The sequence below is a fragment of the Corvus brachyrhynchos genome, unplaced genomic scaffold (genome assembly GCF_000691975.1).
Source record: "Corvus brachyrhynchos isolate BGI_N302 unplaced genomic scaffold, ASM69197v1 scaffold523, whole genome shotgun sequence".
Taxonomy (NCBI): Eukaryota; Metazoa; Chordata; class Aves; order Passeriformes; family Corvidae; genus Corvus; species Corvus brachyrhynchos.
The window spans coordinates 1,343,788-1,367,895 of NW_008237265.1; the positions used below are offsets into that span (position 1 = coordinate 1,343,788).

The window sequence follows — 24,108 nt, forward strand, 5'->3', positions numbered from 1 at the left end:
AACAATGCCCTGTTTTTAGGGGTGTTGAAAGCCCTAAAACTCAAGACATGATCAAGACCTAGAGCTGCAAGTGTTTACCTGAAACTGCTTTTAGTTTCTCATTGTGAACTAATGTACATGATTTTAAATTGTTACATTTTGTAAGTGTAGGTCTTGTGATGATGTGCTGTGGTTGCTGTAGTACACTAACAGGATCAAAATTAACACTGGGAGATAATTAGCTGGATCATAACTAACCATCTTTTATGCAGATCATCTCTCTAGGACAAAGGTAAATGGAGGAAGAAACAATACAGCAGAGCTTAGTGTAAATAGGCCAAATAAAATGTATACAGAAATAATTTTTTAATTGGAGTTTTATATTTTAAAAATTATTCCAGGCTTGTCAGCTATGTTCAGAGTTTTCTTTAATTTCATGCTATTTCATGCTCTCTGCTGATTATTTTTGTTTGTCTCTGTGAACCTTGTTAAAATAAATTGTTGCTTTTATGTGAAAAACAGCTCCCAATTTAGCCTGGCAGGATTGTTTACAAGAATTTCCCAATACACAAACAAGATGCTTTTCTTCCATTTCCCTCAGTATAAGGAGAAGCTTTAATAATACTGCTGTGGGTTGGTTATATGTAGTCAGAATGTGACATGAATCCATGCGCTTGTTCAAAAATACTTGATATGCACAGATAAACTCCAGTGTGTCAAAGTAAATTACCAAGGGTAAGTAAAGGAATGGTATTAAAAATCCACCCCAGAACCTTATTAAAAGGATTTCTCATGCAGAGATACTCAGAATCATCAGTTCACTTTTTTCAGCCACTTTTTTCTTACGTCTCAGAATTTATAACTGTTGCTCTTTTGTCCCACTCCCTGAACAGGAGAAACCAAATTTTATGTTCCCAGTCAGCCATAACATGTATTGGGCTTACAGAATATAAACCCCCACTGTATTAGAAATATTGTTAACCAAGTTGCTACAGTATGTTGTCCAGTTGTATGCAAAAAACTTTATACAAGAACATTTCTCTTACACTTGTCAATAGCATCTTGCGTTTTAAACCACCATTCTGGTGCTGTGTCTTTTGGGAACATTCTGCCTCTGCCCTTTCAGGCAAAAAAAAAGGATGGGAAGAGGGGAGAAAATTGAGACTTTTTATTTAGCTTGGTCTTAGAAAGGAGACAGCACATAACCCAGATGAAACAACCTACTCAAATTATTCATCAGGTCCATTGGTTTTGTGCAGCTTTGATCCTGTGCAGGGCTAATTTCTGACATATACATGCAGCAGGTTCAGCATTTAGAGCTGAGCATGCCCCAAAATAGTGATTTTTTTTTTTTTTTTTTTTTTTCACTCCTCTCTCCCTGAAGAGAGGTGCAGATCATAGGCTTAGGGCTTTTGCAAGTGACCTACAGCTTTCCAGAGCTCTTCAAGGCACAGATTCCCTAGAATTTCTTCCTATAGTTGTGAAGGCTGCAATTATTGATTCGGGGGAGGGAGGAGAGCCTGGCACTTGAACAGAGCTGGAGTAGCCATAGACCAGGGTTCAAGATGTAAATCTGGGTGTGTCTCTGTGGGGACTTCCTTTCTTAGGCTCCTTGAGGACCCCTGGGAAGTAAATTTGTTTTCTCATTTTCAGGTGTGCAGGGTGGGGGGTTGATTGTAGTTTCTTGGGCTGGTTTTTTCTCCTTATACTTGCCTGTTCTCTATATCTGCTGTGAAAGTAGAGCTGAACCCTGAGAACTGAACATTTTTACCTTGGATAGTTTTAGTACAGCTGTAATGCTGCAGTGCTGATTAAATCTCCGTTTGCAATTAGAATGTGTACATGGCCATGGGAGAGACTGGTGCCTGAGAAGTGAAGAAAGGTGAAAAATTAGGCTGAGTTTCTCTTCTTTAAGATGGTTTTGCCATCTAGCAGTAGACTAAAATCAGACTGGTTCCTAAATCAAATTGTTTCATGATGAAATGAGCCTCTTTGAGGAGAGAGCTTCATTTCACGCTGCACTGTGGAGAGTACTGGCCTGTGCTGGAAAGATTTTGATGGGTGAATTTTGAGTATGTGTTTGTGGTGTTTGCAGTGCTTTGGCATTGACAGATGATCCTGGCAGCCAAAGGTGAGACTGGCTGACCCTCCCTGAGCAGTTTCCATGACAACCTAGCATTTTTGAATAATCTTGGTTTATAGGAAATCTTTTCCTCCCTTGCCTTTCTCTCAGTGCTAGTTTCTCCATTTTTGATAGGGTTTTTTTAATCATACCATAGAGGAGTTTTACTATTTCTTGTAAGATCTGTGAATACAATAACACACACACATTCCAATTTTGAAAGACTTCTCCACAGTGTTTCAGGAAGGGGTGGTACCTTAAAATAAAATTATCTCTTTTTCTAGTACCTGATAATACAAATCAAAACAGTGAAGTAAACTGAGATGCAGGCTTGTAGCAAGGTTTTAGTTCCCTCAGTGCCTGGTGAAAGTTTGTAAATCCCTGTCCCTCAAAGAACAGGGAGGCAAAGTAAGTTACCCTTTCTGAGCACCCAGGTGAGACTCAGGTCTTCTACTAGAGAGCTTTTACTTCCTTGTGTCGTATTCTTGGTAATTTACTGTTCTTCTGCACAACATACTGAGATTTCTCTTTTTCAGTATTGTGTGTGCTGCTTTTCTGAGTTTGGCTGTGCTGCATTTAAATGATCTTTTGATGGCTGCAAGACAAACCTGAATTTTCTTATAGAAATGAGTTTGTCATTGGAGTTATATTCTTATTAGTGCTTGAAGATCTCTCTGTCCATGTGCTCAGCTTCTCTCTTTGCCTGTAAGGAGTTTTACTTGTGTCTTGCAGTTGCTCCTGCCAATAATGAAATGTGGTTTAAACTGAGAAAACCAGTGATGACTTCAGCTGAGCAAGGAGGTGTGAGTTTCCTCAAGAAGAAAAAGCAGTGCTTCACACTTTGATTTCAGCCTTGCTTTGGCCATTCTGTTCTCTTCCAGGAAAAGGGTCTTTATATTGCCCATGGATGCTCACATCCTATTTCCCTTGCAGGCCTGGAGGCAGGAACCAGGATTTTGCACTTGCTTTTGCAATTTAGGGCTGTCCTCTGCCTAATGTGCTTTGTCAGGAATAGCCAGGATCCCGATTTGACAGACACCTTCATTCTTTAATTTCTTTTAAAGGAAAGAAGAAATATATGATTAATTTCAGATGCATGTTCTTTTGCCTTTTTAGTTTTAAGGCTGAGCTTAGATGAAAAACTTTTTTTGTATTGTCATATCAGGGACTCTTTCACAATAGTGTCTTTAAAACTGGGGAAGAACATTTAGGAGTTAAATGTTTTGGTCAAATGTGAAGTATTTCTATTTGGGATGTATTAGTAATCATGATTTCTCAGATACAGGGAATGCATTATATATGTCTTAGGTCTAGCACTTCTTTTGTATGCATTCCTGAGCATGTGTCTGTGTAGCTGAGCAACCACTAATGGCTTTAAAGTTCAATAACTTACAAATGACTGAGGCCTGTATATCATTGAGAAGATGTAATTAATTGTAAAGGTTAGAAGGGCATTGGACTTAAAGCTGTGCCGTTGTTGTATCTGCATGCTTGCTCTGCTTTCCCCTTTCTCCTCCTTCCCTTGTCTTCAGCTAGCACACAGATTTAAATTATTTAGAATTTTAATAGTGAATTTTTGAGGCAAGTATTAGTTCCAGGACTAATGTAATGCACCATCCATGAGCTTGTAATCCCAGATTTCAAAGTGCTTAATAAAAGTAGGCTAAAGCTCTCAAAAGTAAGAGTCTGGAGTAAGGCTTATATGTCCATATTTAGACAAGTAAGGGACTTGGCTTTCAAAAAATTTCAAAACATCTTGAATATCTTGTGTCTTGAGGCACTGCTAAAAAGAATCTTGAGCTTAGTCCACAAGTTGAATGGTTTAGAAAGAGAGGGAAAATTGCTTCAGGTCTGCATATGTGTGCCAAGGTCAGAGTTCTACCTACAGCCTCCATGCATCCTTTGAAAGCATCTAAGCCAGCTGAGGTTTGAGGTGTTTTATATGTTTGTGACTGGTTCCAGTTCTCCTAGTAAGTGCTGATAAACTGAAAAAAAAAAAAAAACCCAAGCCAAATACAAAGTTATGCTTGCATGCAACCTGCATTGTCTTTTTCTGCCTTTTTATTCTTCTTTTGAAATACAGTTCTGTACTCGCGATATTCTCTCCCTCATGCTCATCATCAGAGGCTCGATTTTTCTTAGAGAGGCAAGGCAAGAAGTCTGGAGATCCTGCTGTCATTTTAGCTTTTGCATCATAACTGGTCTTTGGAGTAGAAGTGAACAAAATTGGTTGATTTTGTCATGTCCTGGCAACCTTGAGTACCCTGAGCATCTTCTGAGTGGTTATCAGTGCCTAGCCAGGTAAACTTTGCACAGCTGGTGTTTGCCACAGTTTTGAGACCACCTGGGGTTCTTTTCCCTGGCTGTTATCAAGGCGGTAATGGGATCAGTCTATAAATAAGCCCAGCTCTTGCATTTGTTAGTTTTGCTATTGTCAGGACAAGCCTGAAGGAATTCAGAGTGATTTTTCCCTCAACCTGCCTGGAGGTGTGGTGCTTCTCTGCTGCTCTATTTCTTTTTCCTGAGCGAATGACTGCTGATCTAACTAAGCAGCTGAGGTGTTGGTTTGCAAATGTTTGGGTAATAGCTCTGAAGTAAGCTTTAAACTTTTTATTGCCTGGTTGGAGGGCTGAGGGCTGATGTTTGATGGAGGGGTTGGAATGCTGGCCAAGCCCCCAGATAAAGACCATGACATTCTTAGCTCTGGGTTCCAGAGTACAACAGGAGTTAGCTGAAAGCCAGTCATTTCCCAGTGCTGAATTAAAGCTTAAACACAGTGGGTTGTTTGACTAAACAACAGTGTTGCAGCCTGAAAGCAGGATACTGAAGCTGTTGAAATGGGTCGTCTTTGGGAAGAATAGGAAGGTCAATTGGTCAATTTTATGGGTGAGTTCGAGCAAAGGCATGGTAATACTGAACTGAGTCTTTCCGGAGACCTGGCTTTGGTTCTTTGAAGTAACTGTCAACTTCAGTCAGAGCACACAAATTATTTTTAGGGATTATGCCTTACACTTTTTCTATATGTGGTAGATGATCTATATGTTTTGAACTCTGATGTTAGTGCATTTGCTCAACTTTAGGTTTACTTGATAATGCAAAAAAGTTATCATTGTTCGGGGTTTTTAATATGTTTGTCATTGTTTTGTTTAAAAGGCAGGTTGGACGAATGACTGCGAAGTTGCTAAGAAAATGTAGGGATTTCTTTCTTCCTTGAACCTAAATTGTTGGTGTTAGTTATGTACTATTACTTTCTATGACCATAATGCATCTGTATGCTTAAATCAATGCTGAATTGTTTGTTGTATTTAGTATCAACAAATACAGGTGTACATACAGACTTGTGTGTCAAGATTAGTTGCTTCTTTACAAAAACCTTTCTAACAGGCCTGTTTTCCATTGGCTATGTCACATGCTTTACAGTATTTTGAAGGATACATAGACATGTAACTACAGGTTCCCCCTTCCTGATTAATTAATGTATGAGAGTTACTCACTGGAAGAACAGTTGAGTAGTGTGTACATATATTTCTGACCACAAGGTGTTTCAGGGCAGAGGATCCCAAAGCTGATCTTAGTCCATTCTGGACTACCAATCAGAAACACTTGTAATGATATACTCGACTTCAGTTGTTGAAAGGTGCTGTTTCCTGCAGCACTGTGAAAGTGTCTTACAGGTTTGTAACACATTGAACTTGCTGTAAATGAAGCAATGGCTGTTTTGGCATCTGTCGAAGGATTGGCATGCAGTGAGGTTTCAGCTAGCATTGACATCAATTACTGTCTTTTTTTTTTTTTTTTAAAGTTGGCATTAGACACCAAAATTCTTCTTTCATCACCAGCTTGCTTACTTCAGTTGTTGCTCTTTCAATCTTCTAGCTCTTATTTATACCTCTTACACATCAAAATCGAGACATGGACACAATGTGGATTGGCGATCGCTCATTTTCACTGCATTTTCATGCATTTGTTTTCCTAAACCTTCCCCACCCTCCCCCTCATCCCCCATCAGTCCCTGCCAAAGCCTGTCCTCTCACTCTTTGAGGAGAGCCATTGCACCACACTTTCCCTGCAATTATGCATGCATTTTTCACCTTAGCTCAAGCTTCCTTCGGGCCTGAGCTGCTCTTATCTCCCTAAAACTCCAAACTGATAAACCGGTTTAATTGGAATGGGGTGTGGTGGTTGTTTATCCTTCATTACGTTGAAATCTGGTGACATAGACTAGAAAATGAAATGAAAATTAATTGGATTAGACAGTAAGTGCAACTCATTGGTAGTACCATTAAACATGCTGTGTTGCCTATTTGAAAACATCTCCTGCAGTGCAAGCTGATTTTAGTTATTTATTTTGATTCTGACTGTTGACCCAAAAGCCAGCAAGGCTTTTGTGTGCTTTAGCTCAAAATTGCTTTATAAGACACTGTTATTTATCTTCATGTCTTCAATAAGCTTGTTCTTAACAAATGTGGGAGAAGGTGGCAGCTCTCCTGGTCTGCATGGTCATTGCACAGTGGTCTGTTCCCAAATCTGACTCCTCCACTAAGAGTTTCTCAGAAGAGGTTTACTTGTGGTGTTCTACATTACATTTTTTCCATTTATCAGGGGTTGTTGAAACATGCAGCTTGTTTGTCATGGCTGTCCTCTCACCAACAGCAGCAAACAGTCAGTAAAATATCTGCATAATTGATTTCTCATCTAAGAGGTTGCAGGCCATCTGTTGATTTGCATAAAATAGCAGCATAGCTGTTGCATATCTATTCAGTAATTTGGAGGGAACAATATGGACAGAGAACACGTGCAACATGATACATTCTGAGAAAGGAAATGAGTGCTGAATTTTCTCTGTAAACACATCTGACTTGTTAGAAAAATAAGCAGAGACATTGTGAGCAGCTTCACATTTGAAGCCTTGGAATGGAATTCTGTGCTGGTGCCCAGCAGTTTGGTTTGGTCCTGTGAAATCAAGGTAGCTAGACCATGTTGTTGGGAAAGGACACTCAGTTTCTCTATTTACAGGCTTCTTGCGCAGTGTTTGCAAGGTGTTTGTGTTTGTCCTGATCCTGCAGGTGCCACTGCATTGCTGCTCCTGGCCCGCCGGACAGACCTGAGGCGCATTTCCTTGGACACCCCCGATTTCACGGACATCGTGCTCCCGCTGGAGGACATCCGCCACGCCATCGCCATCGACTTCGACCCTCTGGAAGGATACATCTACTGGACGGACGACGAAGTGAGGGCCATCCGCCGCTCCTTCCTCGACGGCTCGGGCAGCCAGTTTGTGGTCACCGCTCAGATTGCACACCCTGATGGCATCGCCGTGGACTGGGTGGCCCGGAACCTGTACTGGACGGACACCGGCACGGACCGCATCGAAGTCACCAGGCTTAATGGGACCATGAGGAAAATCTTGATATCAGAAGACCTGGAAGAACCCAGAGCTATTGTACTGGATCCCATGGTTGGGTGAGGAGCTGTTTGTGAGCATTTTTAAAAATATTAGTCATGCAAAGAAGATACCTCTGTCTGCTTCTAGGTAGATAATGGGATGCGGTGATAAACTTCTGAGCCTTCCAAATGAAAATACTGGGATTCTCTGAAAGTTAAGGCTCCAAGGCACAAGGATTGCTTCTCTGTTTTGACCACCTGGGTAGTCATCTTATGTGTCTGTGTTGTATTATTTTTAAAAATATTTTTGTGAACTGCGTGGATCTGCTTGTTTATTCTAGCTAATAGCGCTGGTTATATTGTCTTGCTGAGCAGACTGGTACAGGAATTTTGTGTGCTTACATGCCAATTATTTCTCAATGGTTTGGCCATCCTTACGTAGGTAAGGAAATATTTTTGGTTTAGAAATGTAACTTTCTGCATGCTATGTGGTTTTGGGGAAGAGTAGCCCAGAAGAATCTATAAGAATATTTGAGGTTTGGATTAATAAGATTTTGTTTCCTTTGCAGGTACATGTACTGGACTGACTGGGGAGAAATCCCAAAGATTGAGAGGGCAGCACTGGATGGCTCAGACAGAATTGTGCTGGTGAACACCTCGCTTGGCTGGCCAAATGGATTGGCACTGGATTATGCAGAAAGCAAAATATACTGGGGAGACGCCAAAACAGACAAAATAGAGGTTTGTAATTGCACCTGCATTTTTTATTCCGTGAAGTTACAGAAAGTTGTTTTGCTTTTATAAGTGTTCATATTCTGATACAGCTGGGAAAGGATGAGGATATGGTGGTTGAGTTGTGCTTTAAGAAACAACTCTGTCCTTCTCAGCCTTTGGGCAAGTTACTTGCTATATTTCCCTCATTTTTTGTGTAAAATAGAAATTATATCCATGTAGTAGAGCTCTCTTTGTAAGAATGCGTGGTAAGGACTTGTTAAATAAGTCAGTTCTTAGGTCATCAGGGGAAAAAGCTTTTTACTGGGATTAATGTTTGTCGTTTAAAAAGTTATCTTTCATTCTTTGCACTGCTCAGTTTAGAGCCTAGCAAAACATATTTTAAAGAAATAAATCTTATTTCACATATAATCGTTTGTACTTCCAGAAATCCTCTATACTTTGCATCTCCCTTGTTTTATTAGAGTTTCAGCAAGGGCATAGATTTTCCTTTCTTTCTGACATGTCCTGTTGAAACTTCTAATTTAAAAAAAAAAAGGCACTTTTTCTTCTCTCCCACACTGAAAATCTCATATTTATTTTGTTGGGTAACATTTATGAAACAAATTTGACATTTATTATCTGTCAGTCTTTGAGAAAATAGTATTGTTTAGTATTTGATCAGTTTGCTGTCAAAAGCTTTTGTTGGAAGCAGAAGACTTGACTGCTATGTAGCACCGTCTGCCTTTGCTATATCCTGGTAGATTTGCCTTCCTTTGATGAATTACAGCTTTCCCTGTTCATTCCTAACCGTCGCAAATAACTTTTAGCACTTATTGTATTAGGCACAAACGTATCTTTTCTAGACTTACAAAGTTGTTTTTACTTACTTGTAACTACAAATAAGTCAAGGTGGAGTCATAGTCATGTGCTGGAAGGTCACATAACTGTTGCTTCTCCTTCAGAGCCAAAGTAACTCCAGTCCTGCAAGGTGAGTTGCTTTGAAGCACTCCTTCGGAGAGCCTCAGGGAGCAGTTTTCTTTGTCCTGAAAACAAGATTTATAGTCTGTAATTCACCTAGTATTACACCAGCTCTGAGAAAAGAGGAGAAAATAGTCTTAGGGATGTGTAGAGATTTATTTATAACAGATTGAGCCCTTCAGCTCTGATACTGTCTCAGCCTTGAATGTATTTTGCAAAAGGAAAGTTAGGCATTTTTCACCCTCATGTTTGCCAGAACACTGAGATTCCATATTCATTAATAATGATTCTATTCAGTGCTGGATCAGTTTGTGGCAGAAATTTTCATCTAGATCAGTCATGAGCTCACTGCTGCAATTCTGTCAAACTGGCTAGAACACATCATAGAATGTTTATGCCAACATTACAGTGTCTGTGGCAGGACAGAAGATATCTGATTTGGCACAGAGGTTTTTGGGACAATTTCCATTTCATTGTTCTTAAATCAGTGTAAGCCAGCGGAATGAATTTGTTCCAGGTAGTCACGTAACATCTGTGCAGGGCATCAGAAAAAATTTAATACCCTAAGCTTTCAGAATTACTGGTTATTTTTTCCTATGAGTCTCTAGGTGTTAGAGTTATATTACTGCTGCTGTTTTTCTTAAAAAGTTAATGTTTGTTAACTCTTATCAACGTGCAGTAAATCTTGAAACAGTCTGGCTAAAACCTTTAAAGCAACAGAGAACTTTTCCCACAGTTTTTCTTCGGTGCTTTTGGATTTTAGTTTTGTTTGAGGATGTGGGTTTGTATTTCTTAATTCCTGAAGGTGTTCGTTTAGGCATATGTGACATAGAGCTATCAAGTTTTGTATAAGGTGACCAACACTTCCTACACACACACACACCTTTTTTGACAGAAGAAATCGATCCTTGTAACTAATGTGAGGTGGTGGGTGCAGAACAAACAAAAGCAGATGTGGTAAGTTGTGGAAATGGTTGCAGATGTTAAAAGTTTACATGTGTTACTGGGAAGACTGGGTAAGTTGGTGGAAGCGGATTCCACTGCAATTTAGTGGCAAATAGAATTGCCTCTGAACTACAAATCACTGAACGGTAAATTGCTGTAGAAGGAAGGAGTCTTCTTGAAAAAACTTCCTGTATGCATTTCCTTTGTTATGCAGTTCTGTGAGTATAAGTGTTGATTATTCTCTGAGAAAGGATACTGGGATGGGTAGACCTTTGGATGGAACCCATACAGCCCCTCTTCTCCTGTGTTGAGGCCATTCTGTCATGTTCTTCCTTAGATGCAATGCTGCTGCTTGGTAACTGCGCTTCAGAGGGGCTAAAAGGGGTTGAAAATCAGTGGCCCCTGGTAGTGATCAGCACATGTTCAATGTGGCTTGTGCAATTAGTAAAGCATGGAAGGGCTCTATAGGATGAAGTGGAGGGTGTCCATCCAAGAGAATGGTTCAGTCTGAAGTAGATTTTTTTTTTTATCCACACCTATCATGATTTAGGGATGGTGCTCCCCAGTTTAGTTCTCCCACTGAGACTCTCCAAACCACACACCTCTCACTTCCTCCAACAGGATGGAGAGGAGAATTGGAGGCACAAAAGGCAAAGATCACTGATTGAGATAAGAATAATTTACTGAAAACAGCGATAAGAAAAATAACAGTAACAGCATAATAGTAAAGACAGAAAGAAATTATTCACACAGAATATCCCTGACGACAGACAATAATGGATGGCTCCCTCTTGCCCTGCCACATTTCCTCCGTTGAAGGAGCCCCTTCTCCCTGGAAGAGTCCCCTTCCCCCACTCCCAGCAGTGACTTGAGGTGATACAGAATAATGTCCAGGTCCTGGCCATGCCTCCTCCTGGCTACTGCAAAAATTAGTCATGTCCTGTCCAGAACCCAGACATTTCCTACCCCTTATTTTATACCATGTACATCATGCCCAGGCCCTACTCCTTCCAACCATATACATGTATGTGTATACACACATACACACACACAAGTACAGCTCTCATTTCTGTAGTCAGTGGCCATCTCCCCCAAGATGTCTGTTGAGTTCATTTAGTCCATGGCTATGGGTTCTGTGCATCCCAAGTGTCTCCCAGAGCAGGAGGACTGGTGTGATGTTGGCTGGTTGCAAGTTACATAGCAGCTCGTGACTGGTGTATCTGGAGCAGTCCATCCTCATTGTCCATGGGAGTTACGGCATGCAGTGGCAGTGTCATTCAGCAACCAGTGTTATACAATTCAGCATCACAGACTGTTCTCACCCAAAAATCAAATCTCCTTCAGGTGCCCATTGTATTTCCCCATCCCTCTGCATCACCCACCAAGTGCACCCCAGTCTTTGAGCAAAAACAATGCCACGGATGGGTTTGCCTTTGCTGGAGGCAGGACTGATCCAAATTGTCTTCCCTAACACATTCCTCATCGGCACCACAAGGACTTCATCCCCTTCTACAGTATGTGGAGGTTTTGATTGGGCAGGGCCAGCTCGACTGGTAGAGCCTCTGGTGTTAACTAGCGAGGTGGCCTTTGCTAAATGTAGATCCCTATCTTAATCTGTGATAACTAAAATATTCCTAACGTTTCAAGTCTTTCCATTTGCTCACACTGCCTACTCTCCAATGGCAACCAGGAATCTTGAGGAGATTTGCTACACTTTCCATGCCTTCACCATCCATTTTTTATATCAGTGTAATAGAAGATGCTTTGGCCTTCAGCAAATGTTCTACACTTACATGTGAAGAAAGGACACTGGCATAAGTGCAACAAAGAAGGGTGTTTGTGACAGGATCCAAAGATGAAACTTGGAACTGGACATAAAGGCATCAGAATAAATGCCTGGTTCCTGCTTTGCTTCCTGTGTTTATATGTAGTTGAAAAGGGGAGGGTAAAAGCAGGAGAAGCACATTTGTGTACTTGCCTCTATTGCCTTTAAGTAGTTTTTCATACATGATTTTACATACTTAGTGCTTTTATCATTCTTTTCGCCTTTGCATGTGGGATTCCTCAGAACCGTTATTTAACTGCACTGCTACCAAACTGAATGTAATTCTTGCAAGTCACATTTCTGGTTTGTTTGTGCTACATATGAGTTTTTACTATTTATTTTTTACCCACCGATTCATGCTATGCTGTTCTGGAGCCCCCAGACGATAATAAAGCATCAGCAGGGGTTAATGGAGTCTGGTAGGGGGTACAGCAGGGAGCTTTTGTTCCCATTTTATCTGGCAGCCTGCAGCAGGCAGAAGCAGGCTGTGGCTCAACAGCTTCGTCATTTATCTCGGTCAGGTTTCACTGCTGATAAACTTCTATTGAAATGGATGGCTGCTATTGTGCTTACCAGTGGGGAAGATTTCTCATTGACTTGCTACAGGTTTAAAGCCTTTTCCTGCCGTGCTATGAGGTTAAAAATGTATGATCTGCTCTGTTGAATTGATCTTGTGTTTTCCTGCTCTAGTGAATATTTGTGTTCTTGGCACGTACACTACCTGTTTTAAGGCATAGGTTGGTTTTTTAAATGGTCAGCAAAGCTGGTATTGATAAAGCAATTATAAATGGCTGCATGCATGTGTGGCTGTGTGTGTTGAGGGGAAGTCATGATGATATGGCTGATTTCTCCTAGTTTTTCGGTCTTTGCTTCTTTTTTCTTTATTCATCCTCTCCTGTTCTCCATTCTCGGAGCCAGAGATGACACCCACTAACACCTACTAGTGGTGAGAGTAAAGAAAGGATCTGCCTCCTGCTCAGATCTCCAACCATTATCTAGTGATTTTTGAGTGCAGCTCTAACTTGAAGTGTTTGTGCATTCCCAAATCTATTAGCCGTGCCTGGCATTACTGTCTGTAATCCTCATGATTAGTATGGAAAGTATTACATCCTGCTGTTTTTCAGCTTAAGTACGCACAAGCGTTCAGAACCTAGCCTTGCTGGACAACAGAAAGCAGATGCTGCTAAGACTTTTTAGAGCACAGAAATCCTGAACAGAGAAGACATTTTTGTCTTTGACCTAGGAGCTAATAGTTTGGCATCTAGAGAATGCTCCAATTCATATTCTAATCCTGAAATTGCAGGGCTACATTTTCCTCCGATGACAACTCCCTCAATTTTACTGCCACCCTAAGAAGGAAATTTTGTTTTCTGAGTGTACACCATTTATTTTCTGACTGAGAATTTTTGTCTCGTACATTAGTCTTTTTACTGTGAAATGCTGATGACTTGCAAGCCTGGTTACTGATCCTACCTCGTCCACCCTACTTGAAGCACAGGTTTGAAAATTGAGAAGCAGAATCCATTGTATTCCTAGCTCTGAACACAGCTGCTTTTGTGTAGTTGCATTAAACTTCTGCAGGTGTGTTTATAGTATATATCAAGTATATAGTCTATTTCAAGTATAGTTGAAACAAATACTTGAAGTTGCTTTGCTGTTTACTTTTGGTTTGGATAGTTGTGGCATTCGGGAATTTCATTCAAGAAAAAAACAAGTATGTGCTGTAGAGGGTAGGGACAGATCCCTGTACTCCATCCCAGTTTCAGAAATTTAAAGCTTACTTTGTCAGGGTATTTCCAACTATTTCTTAACACCTGCTAAGCCTGTATTAAGAAAAAATAGATAGTTTTGAAATTAGTAGTAGAGTAAGGATTTATTTTTTTTTAAAAATAAACAGTATTAGTTTATACTTGGTATAATTTTCATTTGAGAGGTTTCTTTTGAACTTCTGAATGAATCTAAAGAAGAATTAAATTTTGTGATACTGACCAAGATGATAAAACTGTATTACAAAGCAAACAAGTGACAGCCACAGACAACACATTAGTAAGGTCTCTTGGCTGTCGAAGAGCTGGATACAAGAATTTGAGTGGTCTCTTACCATGGACTCTAAATGCTGAGTCAGAACCTCCTGGCATTGTAAGCTTGTTACGATTAAAAACAAAAATTCTTTTTTTTTGCTTTGGCTTTTGAACATGGTGCTACAGAATTGTCACTTAGAGATGTACCTTTTCACAGAATCATGGAGTTGTAAGGGTTGGAAGAGACCTCTAGAGATCATCTAGTCAACCCCCAGCTGTTATAATGCAAAAATAAAAAAGAAGAAACATTTAGAACATCCATGCTAGTTTCAAATCAGGAGCATTAAAAGTTACCTTTTTATTACTTTTGATAAATTGAGACTACCTAAACGAAATTCAGATGTGAAAAGTGTGATTTTTGAGACCTTACATTGCAAGCCACTTGTGCAGAGGAGTTCTCCAAGAAGTCCTGAGGGATCTGCTGTTGACAGGCTGTCTTGCTTCCTGGGACAGGGATGGGTTCCCAGCACCTTGTAACACAAAGAGGCTACTGGGGGAAGCTTTTGGAACTCCTGCTCAAGAGTAACCTGACTCTGATCTGAGTACTAAACATGGTATTTTTCTAAGAAGTGAAACTACTGCCCTAAAAATTATGTGGAGAAGACTTTGACATTCAGTTTTCAAATGGTTCTTGTGTCATAGATCTACAGTTCATCCTGAAATCCGTAGTGGGTTTCATCTCATGAGATGTAGATACATTCAGCTTAGTTAAATTCCCTTATGTTGCCTTTATAAAAAATGTTGGAAATCAGCACTTCCACACTGTAAGGGAAGCTTTTTGATTAAATGAGTCCTACTCTAAAAGCCCCTCTTTTTTTCTGTTACCTCTAAAGAGAGCCCGGAACGGCCGTGTCAGAGCCAGGTGCCCACACTCGAGACACATTTGAGCAGAAAGTTGTGCTGACTGCTCACACTGGGAATTCAGAGATGTTTCTTACAACCTTTGCTAAAAGATGAGCAGTCCTGGTTTGCCACTGATAGCGCTGAAAGCCTCGTTGTCCCCATGGCCCAGCGTGGAGCTGATTGGAGTATAACTGTTGGATCTACATTCATATGTCATACATGCTTCCCAGATTTTTCACACTGGAGTTAGGAAATTGTATTTTGGTTTACGCAGGTGTCTCACCTAGAAAGTAACATGCCTCTACTAGTAGCCAGTATTGGTTACCTAAGGGAAAACACAGAAATCCCTCAAACCAACACAGCCAGGGCCATCAGCTCACCTGAGTCTGACATACTTAAAATATTTCATGGCAAGCTGGGGAGCAATGTGAAGAGATATTGAGAGATACTGAGCTGTCATCTGTGTTTCTGATTCAGCTGAGTACTGTTTGTCAGTCCACTATTATCCCTTACTCTCCAAAATTCTGGCTTTTTTTTTTTTTTTTTTTTTTTTCCCTCCTGTTCACAAGCTAAGTTGCATTACGGTAAAAAACCTTGTACTGATCTTGGACCTGAGCTGCTTTGGAAGTATTCACCTGACCTTGCAATCCTTCTCAATAATGATTGAGCTTTCTTCACACAGGTTTCTTCCTTTGCTGTGAGGTTTTGTAGTCTTAACCTGAACATCTCTTCTGGTCCCATGCATGATCTTGTAGCGTGGCAAAGAGTCTGTGGAAAAAGGTGGAAAACCAGGCTCTTGGACGTGCAAGACCCTTGGAATTTAAGTGATTTAGCAAATAGGAGCAGTTGAATCAACTTTAAAACTTACTGCCACCAAAGGTGAAAAGTATCTCGTAACTGGCTGAGTCTCTCACTGGACTATTCCCTGAACCACTTGGACTTGGTAAAACAGCAGAAAACTTTCCACATGTTTTCTCTCTATAAAAAAGGCAATTATAGTCACTTATGAAGGAGTCTGGAACACATCGGGTTGGGTAGAGAACAAATGAAAATTAAGTTTCTGGGGCAAGGCACTGAAAGAAAAAACCTTGGGAAAGAAGAGCACAGAGGCTTTTGCCCATATACAAGAGCATCAGGAGCTGTTATGCCAAACTTAATCTTGTAAAACTGTGCCCCCCAAACCCACTGTGAGGGTTCGGGTTAGTCTTGGCTAGTCTGGTTTACATTCTGCAAAGTGGTGTGTGTAGCTGCCCACAGGTCTTAGTTGCTAAACAGTAAGTTGCAAAATGCAGTCATTAGTTTCCTTTGTTGCCCCCACAGCCTATGCCCAGGTAACAGAACACTCCCTGACTGCTGCCACTCCACCCTATGGATTACATACCAAAATTAATCTCCGTAGCAAAGCATTTTTAGTCACCTGTTTTACCACTGAATCTTCTCAGAAGAGCTTCTTTTTTCCTTGTGAAAATCTCTCTTCTTATCTTACTCATCAATTTGACTCATTTTTTTGTCTTAGCCTGTTCTTTACAAATGCAAGGGGTTTTTTCTGTTGCATGAGATTGCCTAGGAGATGTCATATGTGATTGTCACAATGGTTCTAAAATCCTTTCCTTGCCTACTTGTCACTTTATCTGACTTGAGCCATTTCATTAAAAACTGAACCAATTGTTTCTAAAATTAAATTCCGTTGCAGAGAAAACGTTTCTGCTGTTGGCATTGATCAGTGAGCTAGGAAAGTTGTTCTGTTGTGAAAGAAATGAGCTTATAGCAGTGTCTGTAGCCTGATAGAAAGGATATTTATGAAGTTAATCTCTATACTGTTTGTACATACTTATCTTCACAGCAGTCCTATTAGAAATATTATCCATGCTCAGAAAAAATATATTTTGAATTCTGTGGAAAAATTGTTAGAGCTCTAAAAGAAACTGAGGGTGTTGAGGAACTGTTAAATTAGAAATTGTTAAAGGCTATTATAAAACAATTAACAATAAGAAATTTATGGAGTTGTCTGGAGGCATTTGGCTTCTGAAGCAAATCCAAAGGGTTCCAGGGATCCTTTCTGCTGATTCCTCAGGATTTCACTGCAATGAAGAGAGGACTTCCCATTTCATTCCTTAATGTTTTAGAATTGAGGGGGAATGCTGTTAACAGTAAGTAAATGACACTGACAGAGTAATTTCTTCAAACTTGGTTGAAAGTTTCAGTTCTTCACATAAAGAGGGTATAGTTGATCAAGACTTTTTTTAGAGGGAAGACTAATAAAACTGGAAATTTAGACAAGATATCTCTTTGTTTCTCTCTTAGAGCAGCTGTTTTGTAGTAAATACATGTATTAATTATATGATACTGCTGCAGCCATAACAGTAAAATCATCCTGAAATCCATAGTGCGTTTCATCTCATGAGATGTAGATACATTCAGCTCAGTTTTATGTTGCTTAGAAAAGTAAGTTGAAAATACATTGTTCTCAAACCCAGTTTAAAAAAAATGCAAATATAATGATTAGAAGGCATTCTAGCTGTCTTTTAGAGTTATTTTGAAGAGATGCTGCCCAAGTTTCTTTTTTTTTCTTGAACCAAATAAATCTAGTCAGTGTAGTGTTGGTTTTCACTCTCCTTGTAAAGAAAGATTCATGTACATTTAGGTAGACAATGAGCAGTCATATCCCTGATTCACACTGCCATGAACTGAGTTGTTATTTGTTGCATCAAACACCATGTGTAAGTATCTACCTCTGGATAATCAGGGCTGAAGTAGCTAAGCCTTGAGTCTGAGTATTCCTAAATTATTTCAGGTCTAATGCAAGCCTTGCTCAATTATGTTATGTTGGAATATCTGGGATATTTGTTTTGAATTCAGTATTTCAGGGTGTTTTACAGTAATGCTTCCTTGCAATCATCTTAAGTAGATCAGTGTTAATGATCAAACTCATGAGAAACTCACCTTTTTACCTCATTGTTTTAAGTTGTATCTATTCCTGTGGTGCATTAGCATGACCCGTGTTGAAATTGTGAAGGTGGTAATGCTTCCTGATGATTTTCTGCTGTTTTAAACTATTGGGAGAAACCCAAGTTGTCATTGGAATGAGGTAAAAATTGAAGGTCTGCTCAGGAAGAGTTTACCTTTTATTTTGGTGACATTTGCTTCTTAGAAACCTGTGCCAAATGTCTGGGGTTGTATGCATGCTGTAAGATAAACCGTGACTATATATCCAGAGTATATTTCAACATGTTCCAAGGAAACAACAAGCTAGTGTGTTCTGCACTTGCGGGACACGTGACATGCAAAGCATTGCCACGGGGTCAGAAGGCTTTCAAATTCCTTATCCTTCCAGAAGAAAGATGAATGCTACAATTGCGTCCTTCCTGTGACTCAGTGAGGGGAACTGCTTTCCAGCTGTGGTGCTTGATAAAAATTTTGTAGAGCTTGGGCAGCGATGGCAGTAGAACTTGAGCAGAGCAGTTGAGGTCCTGAATATTAAGTGGGGTCTTCTGGCCTCTCTGAGGATCAATAAGATGGTGCTGGTAAAGATGCTGAAGTTCAGGAACCAGTTATGGCTAAGGTAACTGTCATTTGTCCAAAAACAGACTGTTGATTTTAAAAATTGGAGCTTAGGTTCAAGTATCTGAAATTAGAGGAGCTTATGGATTTTACTGGAAGAGTTGTTTGTTTTAGGGGGAGTTGGGTTTTTGTTTTACTGATGTGTGTCTGTGAAAGAAATAATATTCTGGCAACATCTTGTAGTGTAGCTGGGGACTTAACAGTCCATCACAGAGGCCTATTCCATGCTCATAAGTAATATATTTTTGAAGGTAGTGTTACCAGGTGTTGTTTATAAATTTTCATTGATTGTTGACTTCCTCTGCTCCTGTCAGCCAGAGAAAGAGCTTAGCATGCATGATATTTAACCTGTTCCCCGATCATTTACCACCACATCCAAAAGTGGACCTGGGAAGTTACAGGTCTGTTAGTCTTATTGCAGCCCCTGGAAAGAGTTCTCCTAGAAACCTGTGAGCCAAAGGAAGCAGGTAATGGGGAAAAGCCAATGCAGGTTTACTGAGGGCAAGTCATGCCAGTGTGCTGCTGTACAGTGAAGGCAAACAGGATCCTGGGGTGCATCCATGGGGGCATTGATCATCCCACTCAGTGCTTGTCAGGCCATACCCAGCTGTGTCCAGCTCTGGTCCCCAGAATTCAACAGAGATGCAGGGAGAGTGGAGAGGGCCTAAGGGAATGAGAACCTGCCCTGTGAGGACAGACAGAAGGGGTTTGGCCTTTTCTTCATGGAGAAGAGAGTGCTCATACTCTTCCAGTACTGAGGGAGGAAGGAGGTTCTCCAAGCATATGGAGCCACATGGAGAGGACAGGGGCAACTGCTGCAAGGTGCACTGAGGGAGGTTTCATCTTAATACAAGAAAGAAATACTTTACTGAGGTGTGGAGTCCCTCCCCATTACTAGAAGTTTTCTTGATCTAACTGGACAGGATGCTGGATAATCTCATCTAGGCTTCTTTCCCACAAAAAATTGGACCAGATGATCTTTCAGGGATTCTTCCAGCCTGGGCTGGTCTATGATTCTGTAGTTCTATACTGAAAATTCAACTATGCTTATGAGTTAAGATGAAAGGTAAGAGTTTGCACTCTGTCACCTTCATCTCAGTCTTGACACCTTGTAGGACTGGGCTCTTATGTTTGGTATTGATCTAAGTATAGCCCGATAGGGACAGACGCTTTCAGTGATGAGCATCTCCTCAGGGCTGTGCACATGAGCCAGTGCACATCTGCTTAGTCTCTGCTGCCACCGGCCTTGGTGCACTGGACCTGAGGGGACTGCTTGTCTGCACAGTTCTGCCAGGGTCCCAGCACAAGCTCTAAGCACTTTCATAAATGAGATAGATTTAATGATGGAACTCTAGACTTAGAGCAATCAAGTGACAAGTTTAAACTACCATACATTCAAATCCCATATTATCAAAAAGGTAAATTCACTGCATTAGCCTATCTATCACAGTGATTACTGGTATTAGGAGTGAATTGAATGCAAGGTATCTGATAACAAAAAAGACCCTCAGAATATGTCACTGTGCGCTCCAGTCTGTAACTTTAAATTAGAAGTAATGCTTCAAAGTTGTTATTGTTCCTACAGATCACTAAGTACAGCATTTTAAAATGTGACTACATTTTCAGCAGTAATTCACTTAGTTTGAATAAGCTGTATTTTCGTGAGGCTATAGGTTTGCATTCATTATTGTTTTAGGATAAACAAAGCCCTTATTCTACAAGCAGGATATCTGGTATTTTTTCTGAGGCCGTTCAATTTTTGCACTTTTAAAATTTTTTTTCATGGAACTACTCAGTCTTTCAGTAAAGGTGGTGTTTGTGGTTCCACCACATCTGTTTCCTGTTGTAGCCTATATTCTCAGTGTGATTTGCAGTATTCAGAATGGCCTCAGAATGTGAAACTCCCACCACATTGTGGTTAAAAGCAGCATAAACCTCTGGAGTCACTGCCTCGTAGCAGCAGAAGGTGGGTTTCTTTTATGTGGGATTCTGTGGGGATGCATTTCACTGTGAGGAGCTGGGGAAGGGGAAGAAATCCGTAAAGGAGCATGGGCTGGGACTTGGTTGTTGTCTGAGTTTCAGTATGTGAAAAGATGATGCTGAAATCCCTTGAAATTGGTTGATAAGTGATTGTTCCTTTTTTCTTTATTCTCCTTGTGCGTATCATCCCTACATCCCTTGCCACTTCCCTTCTGCCTTACACCAGACTGTTTGATTCTGTAGCCAATGGATGTAGTTCTGTTGAAATCACCTAACATGCAGCCAAAGTCAGTGCAGACAACATGGTGCCATGGAAATACATATATATATATATGTGGTGGTAGCTGGCTGCTAGTGGGCAGATGTTTATATTAGGCAACATTGTACAGATGTGGTCAGGTGAAACTGCAGCGGGAGCAGAGTGGCAGGTATATGTAAGTACTTTCAGAAAGGTGCGTGTTTTGTCTAGGAGATGTAAAACTGTCTTTCAAAGTAGCCTTTATGTGTCAAAGCAAAAACTAATTAAAAGCAGATACGTAATCCTTAAGTCCTCCTCTTTTCCTGACTCTTCAGTATAGGGGTAAGCTTATTTGAACAGCTCTCACTTTAAAGTTTGCCAGAGAAAGTTCATCTCACACCACACACCTTCCAACTAATTCTCTTTGCTGGTAGTTAAGCACTCCATTAAATAGAGGATTTTCTTTCTTTTACAAATACAAGGCAAAAAATGTAATTGCTAAAAATGCTACTTTGTGATGGTGATGTTTTATTGCTTGTAACTGTGTGGTTTTAGTTGGTTCACTTTGTAACAAGTTAATTTGTGTATCTTCTTGGTCTGCTTAGCAAGCACTAATTAGTTGCAAACACATGGCTTATCTCTGCAGTTTAAGGGGGAGGGGGAAACAAGTCACCACAGACAAGTCATCTATTTTTGAGACGCATGTGCATTAGTGCATTTGTAGAAGCATGCTGTATACTCTGCTAGACTGAAGGGTTTTGGTAAGCTATTTCCATAAAGTAACTATGACCTTTCTTTAAAAGTAAATCCAGAGCTTATTCCTATGAACCAGCAAATATGCAGAGCCCCATTTGATTTTTCTGTAGGAAATGTGCACATAAAGATTCGGTTCCCATTTTAATATACTGAGACTAAGCGGCAAAATGTTGGGAAGTTTATGACAAGGAATAATTTTAAGGAGAAATTGAATTATTGTGAAGGTTATAGCATTTCTCCCACTTTTTTTTTGGGAATTTTTAAGTGTTTTATTAATGTGTACATTATACTGTATGCTAGGAAAGGTGTGTGCTTCAGTTCTGTTTCTCCGTTCCTTTCCTCTCTCCTCATATGTGCCTGGGTAGGAGTTGCTCCAAACTAGCCTTTACATTTCTCATTATCTGGGAAGATACTCTGGCCACCAACTACCATCAGTCTAGTCTGAGTTACTAAGCCAGTTGATCCTGAAGGTTGTCATTGCATAAGTCTTTGGGTTTGAGCCATGGGGAGGACAGGAAGTCATATAGATTTGTTTGTGGCTATCTTAGTTTCATAAGTGAGAGAGATTTGAAAACAGTGGTTTAATAAATCACTCGTTTTCCAGTCCTTTACTTAGAACATCCCTGGATGGTGGGAAGGATGTTTTAATGTTTCAGGGATTAGTATGCTACCTTGGATTTTGTGAATCACATTGTTTCGGAAAGCTTTTATATTAAGGTTGGTTGGGGGTTTTTTCTGGTTTTGGAAGAGTGGTATACATGCTGTAAACTTAAGCTGTAACCTTGAAACAAGTAGAAATACTTCAGAAGGATTTTTTTTCTGAAAAAGTGAGGCACTGAATCTCTCCTAGGCTTCTCTTAAAACACGGGACTCTTTACTCCTGTCAGTATGGTATTTTACAATTTTATAATAATACTTGGCATTCATAGGGCACTTGATCACTTGAACATGCATACATATGTTTAATTAATCCTTTCAGTGCCTCACTGAGGAAGTTAGGTATTACTCCTTTCTAGCAGTGGAGGAAAATGACGCAGTAAATTCAAGTGTCTTGATCAAAGGCATGCAATTATTTACAGACTACTGCTGTTCCTTGTAGTAAAAAAATTACTGTACTTAATTTTGAAGAATGGAAAACTGGTTCCGTATTCAGACTGGGGAATATAAATATATTCTGTAGATCTTCTTTACTCTTTGCCTCCCAGTATTTATGTGGGGTCTCCTCTTAATGCTCTCTGTAATCTGGGCAAAGCGCACTTGGGAGGGACTGTGAACTGGAAGATGCTGAACCAGATCTCCTTGGCCATTACAAACTTGTCTTCATTTGTGTAAAACACAGTGACTCCTCTGTAAAACTAAACCAAAACTCATGTCAGAAATGAGAGAGTTGTAACAGGAGTAAGTATTATTACGTAATAATAGTTCCCAAAGCAAAGGTAACGAGTCTTGTGTCATAATTTCACATTACAATCTGCTTATGAGACTAGCCTTCTAAATAAGGCTTTTAATAAACACTGTTAATAAACAGTGTCTTCTTTTTTTATTAGGGCACTGTGTAACATTGATAGCATTATAATGGATAGGAGATTATTTTTTGATTTGAAGTCTAAGCGTAGAGCAGCTAGTTTGTTCGTCTGCCAAATAGTGGCAGATTTATTCTGTACACCAAAAAGTTTGTGTTTGTATCATTCATAGGTCATGAATGCTGATGGAACTGGTAGGAGAGTCCTGGTGGAGGACAAGCTGCCTCATATATTTGGATTCACTCTGTTGGAAGACTACATTTACTGGACAGACTGGCAAAGGCGCAGCATTGAGCGTGTGCACAAGCGCACGGCAGAGAGAGAGATCATCATCGATCAGCTGCCCGATCTGATGGGCCTGAAAGCCACCAACGTGCACCAGGTCATCGGTGAGTGGTCTGCTAGTCAGGCAAGGGAGAACAAGATAGAAAATGTCAGCAGTGCTATTCTGCAGAGTTTTAGAAGTGGGCAGAATCCAGTCCTATTGCACGATAACTGCAGGCTGCAGCTTGATGGGGTGGGTTAGGTCTTCTCTGAGTTCTGTAGCTTGGAAGAATAGCAAGCTGAACGTGTGCTCCCAGTGTGCAAAAGCGCAGAATGAGCCAGTTTTAGTCTGTTCAGTACTTTTTATGTTAACACTAGAAAATTATCTCTAAAAGTATCTAGAAGTACTTCCTGCCCTGTAGTGTCTGTGGTTTAAAAAAGCAGCATCTAGCTTTAAATTGCCTATCCTAAGCTATCCAAGCACTGGTAGCAGTGTAATTGTAGCATCAGAGAACTCAGCACAGTACCTGAGTATCCTGCTATGTGGATAAGGCTTGCAGCTTCTTGCTGTCATGTCTGGATTGTACTGCAGGAAACTAGTCAAATGTAGTTGAGATGTGTCTTTGGCTGATGCCCCAAGGTACATGGCTTTAAATGCAGCCCTCTTTCCATCTGTTTGGCCAGTTGAACTCCTTTGTACCAAGCCTCCCTTGGGAGTTCAATTTCCAGCATGTGGAGGTACATGAGTGAGTATTGCAAAGAGCTGCTTCACTTGCATCTTGGAGAGAAGAGACTATTGAATGGATGTGGAAATAGCTCTGCAAGTTTTTTTACGTGCAGGAGTGCAAGGGGGTATGTAGCTGGAACAGTGTACTGTAAAAGGCAGCAGAACATACACTTACCATGCATTCAGT

General features: G+C 40.3%; 1 protein-coding gene across 1 annotated transcript in view; it reads left to right on the forward strand.

Annotated features, from left to right (window-relative positions):
• The window catches only part of LRP6 (LDL receptor related protein 6), a 100,183-nt gene that overhangs the window by 49,116 nt on the left and 26,959 nt on the right, over nt 1-24,108 (forward strand). The window contains exons 5-7 of the mRNA XM_008630833.2: nt 7,168-7,564; nt 8,056-8,227; nt 23,103-23,319. Of these exons, the coding sequence (XP_008629055.2) occupies nt 7,168-7,564; nt 8,056-8,227; nt 23,103-23,319 (786 nt within the window). The remainder of the gene's footprint in view (nt 1-7,167; nt 7,565-8,055; nt 8,228-23,102; nt 23,320-24,108) is intronic.